Raw genomic sequence first — 7,359 nt, 5'->3', positions numbered from 1 at the left:
AAGGTAGTTTGGTAATAAGTGTAAACTTGAATAGGCAGAACCCTAACTGATTTCTCCCTCAACTCTGGTACAATTGTCTCAACATGAAGGAATGTATTAACACTCCATTAAATCTCGTGTCATGTAACCAAAGCAAGTGCCCAAAACATGTCCTCTCGAACAACTTCAACTATTGTTGTGTCAATGTCGATTTTATCTTAAACATAGCATTTTGTTGCACACATGATATTATCTCTGCCTAAAAGTGTTGCGTCTCATCAGAGATTCTCAATTCACCCCTTGAGCCCTCATGTTTTCTTTTTGGGGAAACTTTTTGTAAAAAAGAAATTATTATTATGACAAATTTTATAAGAATTTTAGAAAATACACATATAAAATTAGAAATTAATATGAAATGCATATCTAATCTATCAAATTGTGTAGTAATTGGAAAAAACGAACCTCAAATTGGAAAATTACGAGTTCAAAAACCCTTAGAATGGAGAAAATTGAAACAAAGGGCTTAAAATTCAAAAATTATATGTCAAAAAACCCTAAAATGCTAAAAATAAAAATATTCGACTTTAAATTTGAAAACTACATATTGAAAAACTCTAAAATGAGATAAATAAAAAAATTGGCATGAAATTTGAAAATTACACATCGAAAAACCCTAGATTGCAAAAAATAAAAAAAAATTGACCTCAAATTAAAAACTATATTTTGAAAAACCTTAGATTGAAAAAATAAAAAAAGGGACCTAAATTCAAAAACTATACGTCTAAAAACCCTAGCATGGGAAAATAAAAAATCGATCTAAAATTTAAAAATTACATGTCAAAAAACCCTAAAATGAGAAAACTTGAAAAAATAGACTTGAAATTCGAAAATTATACATGGAAAAATCGTATAACAGAAAAAAACGAATATGAAATTCAAAAGTTACACGTCGACAAACCCAATAAGAGAAAAAATATCAATTTACTCCTTTAGCAATTTCCCTTTCTCCCATAGGTCCTACTATTTTAAAAACTCGCAACTTTCCTCTTAGAATGAGTTCACACGGGTTGCACTATTTAAAAAATCAAAATTTCTCCCCTCCCCCAAGGTTCTCGAGATATACTATTCAAAAAATTGTAATTTCTCCCTTCCCCCGAGGTCCCTCAAGATGGTTACTATTTAAAGAATCGTAATTCCCCCCTCCCCCCTCAAGGCATCAATCTAACTTGAGGGAAACTTATCCTCCTTAGGATTCCTCGAGGTGGAGTGCCAACATAAAAATCCATATTTTTCAATCAAAATATCATTTTTCAACTCTTATTTGAATAACAAATGAATCTATAACTATTATAATATAATAACCCTTAGTTAATTTATCCAAAATAAACGAGAATTGACCAATAATATCAATTATTCAAAATCAAAAATCCTAAATTAATAACACCTGAAATTTTCATCTGATCGATAAAATCTAAACACCAAAATGATTCAAACATGACAAGAGACGATATAATCACCTTTTGGGTCATTTTTGTCGTTGGAAAACTGCAAAAATATTAGAGAAAAGGTGAAGATGTAAAGTGGTCATAAGGACCATGGAAGCCTCAAGAATTCTTCTAAAATGCCAATAATGATTTCAGGGGAAAAATGGGTAGTGATTTGATTTGGTTTTGTTTATATATGAAAGTATTTTGGTCATTTCATGTTAATAGAGTGTTTTGACTTTATGAGGACAAATTTGGATAATTTTTTTAGAACACTAACGATTAGGGTAATTAATTTAATTTCCGTTCTCTTTAAGTCTTAACATTATAATTTATAAATTAAATTAAAAATTAATTGTATGTTTAATTTTTTAGTAATACTATATATATACATTTTAAATACACAAATAAATATATACTTATCTATGTCATGATGTAATTGTGGGTTGCTTTTTCTTATATTTAAAATCATTAAATTACATGATAACACATATCAAATGTATATTCATTTGTGTATTCAAAGTAGAGCTGACAATTCATGTTAACAGGTTGTATTTGTATCGTATTAGTTCGAGTTTCATCTTAAAGACTTTCAACTTTAACTCAACCCTAATTAGAATCATATTGAAATTTTTTAACCCTAACTCAACCCTTTAATGTTTGAATTAACCAATTCGACCCAAATTGTCTGAAATTATCTATTATTTTCACTTTCCAAAGTGTTTTTATATAACGTTTTGTCTTATTGAAAAATTATCTAAAAATTTATATACTAAGATTTTTAAAACAGGTTAATAATCTGACTACCAAAATTAAATTCTTACTACTTAGTGAAAATAATATGAATAATTATAATTATACAAAGACGTAGTTATATATAATTTGTGAATATTTCAAATTCTTATTATAAAGATATAACATATAATTATAAGAGTAAGAACTTTGAAAGACATCTATAATTTGACTAACCAAATCAAATTCTTACTACATGATAATAAAAAAATTAAATAAAAATAAACAATAGTAATAATAATTATAATTATCTAAAGATACAATTATATGTAATATAGAAAGATTTCAATTATTGTTGATATTGTCTTTTAATATTTTTATAATTTATTTTAAACAAATTCTATTAAAGTAACATTTCTCAAAAATATACGAATCAATTTAGGTTGTATTGGGTTACTTTCGTATAAACTCTAACACTATTCAATTTAATTTTGTGTCGTATTGAGCTGATCTAAAATAAATTTTGTGTAAAAGAACTCAACCCTAATTTGATTTTTTTATGTCGTGTCATATCAGGCTAATGAGTCGTATTAAAAATTATTAACCCAAACTCAAAGTAGTAGCGTATAGTTTTACTGATAATTTTTTATAAATATTATTTTTTTTAGGAGGGATAAGGTATTTTAGTGACCTCTGATGGTGAGACAACGAATTTTTCTAACTTTGATTGGCGGTAATTATACATGGATTAATGAGACACGTGGCAAATCTGTGGGCGCCAAAACTCATTTCCCGCGAAACCAAAGTAGGGCGCGAAAATCCCCCATTAGCTCCACAATTAAATCCACGAAATCATTTCTCTTCTTTCGCTCGATACTGTCTTCTTCAAGAACCAAAATGATACTGAGACGGAGAACCGAAGCTCCAAACCCGCATTCCTTTGCAGAAGAGGTTTCCGATTACGAAGACGCTTGCTGCCAAAAATGCGGGTCCGGCGATTTCCCCGCCGAAATGCTTCTTTGCGACAAATGCGATAAGGGATTTCACCTCTTTTGCCTCACACCCATTATCGTTTCTGTGCCTAAAGGCTCTTGGTTTTGCTCTCGTTGTTCAAATCACAAGATGCCCAAATGTATATTCAGCTCTTCTCTGCTCCATTTTAAAAGTTTTATTCATTGGATTATGGGTTTCAGTTTCAGATGGTTTCGCTTTTATGAACTAATCTTTATTTCTTATTTAATTTTCGTTAAAATAAGGCTGGTTTATTTACTACAAGATACAAGAATGGGCTTCACGGTCTCTTTTTTTTTCTTTTTTTCATTCGATTATTGGTTTTAATTTAATGGGTTCCATGTACCAATATTCGTTTTTTATATAATGATACTAAAAAATAAGCTGGGTTTGTTTATTATAAAAAGGGGCTTCGCGGGTTGATTTTTTTTTTAATTTTTGATTTGTGTGCAGCATTTCCTCTAGTTCAAACAAAAATCGTTGATTTTTTTCGTATTCAAAGGACGCCGGAATTGACTCAGAAACTAAGCCATGGTAATTTGGAATTCTGTTTTCTTATTAGTTTAACTAGTTTACCTATTTGTTTTGTTGTTTATGTTGTTGATGTTTGAGATTAATTCAATTTGTTATTTCTTTTAGGTAATCTAAGAAAGCGAAAGCGAGCGACTAGTTTAGTGATGTCAAAAAAGAGAAGGAGGTTATTGCCGTTCATTCCGATTGATGATCCCGAGAGGAGATTGCAGCAAATGGCATCACTGGCCACAGCTCTCAGAGCCTCAGGAACACAGTTTAGTAATGAGCTCAACTATGTTCCAGGCATGGCACCACGGTCTGCAAATCGTGCAGCTCTGGAGAAGGGAGGAATGCAGGTAAATGAAAGAATTAAATTTTAAACTAAAATTTTAACATGGCTGAATTAATGTAACAGTAGATAGAAGCTTGAATGTTTGATTAATAGTTCTTTTTTGTGTTCTAAATTTTTCCTAAATTGCAACAGTAAGTTTTCCTAAAACTTGGATGTGCTTAATTGGAGATTTCTGTGCTCAATCGAATTGACAGTATGTTTTCATAATTTGTTTTACATATTGGCAACTTACCTATTCAATGACTGGCGCTTAGATTTTCCCTAGAAAAACAAAAATTGTTTGTATTAGATTTATACATTAGTGTTGCCCGCTGATCTTGAAAAACTCTTAAACATTTTCTTGCTATCATAATCTATAGAGAGAGTTTAAAAGAGAAAATATCGTTGGTTGACATTAAAGTAAATCTTTTTATAAATGCATTGCAGTTATTGTCGAAAGAAGATGCTGGAACCTTAAGTTTGTGCCAAAGTATGATGGCCAGAGGGGAGTGCCCACCCCTTATGGTTGTTTATGATCCTAAGGAAGGGTATGTGAATGTAATACATGGTATTTGATTTTGTTTGCATTCACAACACATTCATTTTGTTGATTTTACAAATTTTGATGACTGGATTCTTATCTCAGAATATTCTTTTGTTTGTAACAGATTCACTGTACAGGCAGATAGATTTATAAAAGATTTGACAATAATCACAGAATATGTAGGAGATGTTGATTACTTGAAGAATCGTGAAAATGATGATGGTGATAGTACTATGACCTTGCTTCATGCGACTAATCCATCTCAAAGCCTTGTTGTTTGCCCTTATAAGCATGGTAACATTGCTCGCTTTATAAATGGCATCAACAATCACACAGCGTAAGTCCATTTTCAGCATTTTCTTTAGACCTTGCTATTAATCTTGAAAATTAGCTTATCCTGATCAGATGTCTATTAACTTGTGTTTAAGCTGGCCTAATATTCCTTATTACAGGACTTTAATGGGATGGCAATGACATTAAATTGATATTGTGGAAGAATACAGCTGTTTAGTATTCTGAATGCTTTAATGCAAAATTATCTTCCCTATTTACCAAATTCTCTTTTCCTGGCCCAATTAAATCAATATTTATAGAAGAATTATGTTAGGGAAAGAGCCACATTGTAAACAGTCATTGAGGAATAATGTATTAGGTTCATTTAGGCACATCAAGAGCAAGTGGACTTGCCATGTTTGATGCCATCTTTTTTAAGCATTATATTTGTCATTAAACCCTGAAATGTTCCGTTAGACAAATTGGAGTTTTTTGTTTCAAGTTAATGAGAACCGTCTCTGTTGCAATTTCAGGGAGGGGAGAAAGAAGCAGAACCTGAAATGCGTCAGGTACAATGTCAATGGTGAGTGCCGGGTTTTGCTGATAGCTAATAGAGATATAGCAAAGGGAGAAAGATTGTATTATGATTACAATGGATATGAGCATGAGTACCCAACTGAGCACTTTGTCTAACTTATAATTCAGCTTTCCTTTTCCTTTCGCTGATCCCACACTAAGATTGATCATAGAAGGAAGCAGCAAGCTAATTATATACCAAGGATTTTTTTGTCCCATGTTCACAGCTACCTAATTGATTCAACTCAATGTTGGAAAAATATCAGTTCATTGAAGAAGGAAATCCCAAGGGAAATCACACAGTGATTTTGTTCTACTGATGCAGTTCATATTTATGCTGTCCAATGCATATTTTTGTACAAAAAATGCCACCTACTCATTAAATTGAATTATGCATACTTAGTTTAGAAGAGATTATCATGAATTGATTACCGCTGATCCAATTGTAGAAATTTATCTACAAATCGACAAGATTGCAATCTATTAGTTGCATACGACAGCATCTGTCTAAGGAATGATTGGAATACCATCAACTGGTAAAGTTAACTTGTACAATTAAAAGAAGGGAAATTAATTAAATTGTCCCAAAGATAAGGGGGCAAAACTGAAATTACCCCTGCATTTTACTGTTAAACGAAAATGCCCTAAAATTGTGAAGAGATGAAAATGTCCCTCATATCAAAATCGATGATAACCATGCGCATCTCTGCCAAACACATGAAACTAGAAATTTCAAATATACGTATTCACGCACTCGGTAACTTTGATTTTCTCTGGCCATTTTCACGACATTTCCGACCACGGAGATTGACAAAAAGGTTAGTAAAACAACCCTTGTCATCTCTTTATGCATTTCGGTTCACGATTTGAGCGATTTGATGTGAAATTTGGGTGTTTAGCGTTAGGGTTTCCATTTGAAATTTTTGACGAAAATGCTGATTTATTGGTGATTTTGATAAATCTTTTTAGGGTTTTTGTGTTAGATTAGGTGTAGAGTTGATTGTTATTGATATAGAGTTTAAAAAACGAAGTTTGAGAGGTGAAATATAGCCATATGAATTCGGCAGTCACCACGCGAATGGCATAGTGACCACACGAATTCGTGTAGTGAGATTTGTTGAAGATGGGTTGGTTTTTTGCATTTTTCAAACTTCGTGGACTACACGATATCATGTGGTTGGTGGTGAAAATGTGAGTTTTCATCATGTGGTGGGGCAGAATATAAATTGAAAAAGTTCGTTGACACACGAAATTACGATCAACCCCCCGAATTCATGCGGTTGACACGCGAATTTTCACGTGGTTGACACAAAATGCGCGTTTCCAGAGTTATCCGCCATGCGAATTCGGGTGGTTGGAATTACAGGCAGAATGCGATTATATAAAATTTTAGGGCTTTTTTGATATTTTCCATATGAGGGGCAAATTGAAATTTGTCCATCTTAAGGTTTTTTGACGTGTAGAATTTGAATTTGACATCTGTTTTTTCGAATAAGGCCTCTATGTATAGAATTAAATAATTTATAATATAAAATTGATATAAATTTAATATAATTGTAATTTAATTTTCATACAGGGAGTTGGACAAAAGAGGAAAAGGGACGAAGGCAGGGGTGAAATATAATTTCCTCCCGAAAAACATTTCAAGGCTCAAGTTACTACACGTGGATATAGAGATGTGGGAGCCGTGATAAAAAATTATTAACAGAGAGACAATTACAAATTTTTTGACGTACTTGTTTCGGACACTTCCTAGACTTAAAGGATAGTCAATTTAGTGGGGTTCTAATACATTCCTTCATCCTTTGAGTGGTAAATAAGGTGACCTCGCGAGAAGAGTTATGGTTTCGAGTTAATGATGTGGATGTCAGATTCAGTTCGTATGAGTTTGCTATTATGACAGACCTTTGATTTAA

At 32.0% G+C, this 7,359-nt stretch overlaps 1 protein-coding gene across 1 annotated transcript; it reads left to right on the top strand.

Moving 5' to 3' along the window:
• Nucleotides 1-3,069: 3,069 nt before the first annotated feature.
• On the top strand, nt 3,070-5,759 carry LOC123202344 (histone-lysine N-methyltransferase ATXR6). The gene is made up of 6 exons (XM_044618225.1): nt 3,070-3,327; nt 3,660-3,740; nt 3,846-4,075; nt 4,498-4,598; nt 4,719-4,931; nt 5,401-5,759. Exons 1-6 carry the CDS (start codon nt 3,093-3,095, stop codon nt 5,558-5,560), a joined length of 1,020 nt encoding a protein of 339 aa, XP_044474160.1. The 5' UTR covers nt 3,070-3,092; the 3' UTR covers nt 5,561-5,759.
• The last annotated feature ends 1,600 nt before the right edge of the window (nt 5,760-7,359 follow it).

The sequence above is a fragment of the Mangifera indica genome, chromosome 18, assembly GCF_011075055.1.
Source record: "Mangifera indica cultivar Alphonso chromosome 18, CATAS_Mindica_2.1, whole genome shotgun sequence".
Lineage (NCBI taxonomy): Eukaryota > Viridiplantae > Streptophyta > Magnoliopsida > Sapindales > Anacardiaceae > Mangifera > Mangifera indica.
The sequence above is the reverse complement of the archived record's forward strand: the minus strand, read 5'-3'. Positions and strand labels throughout refer to the sequence as shown.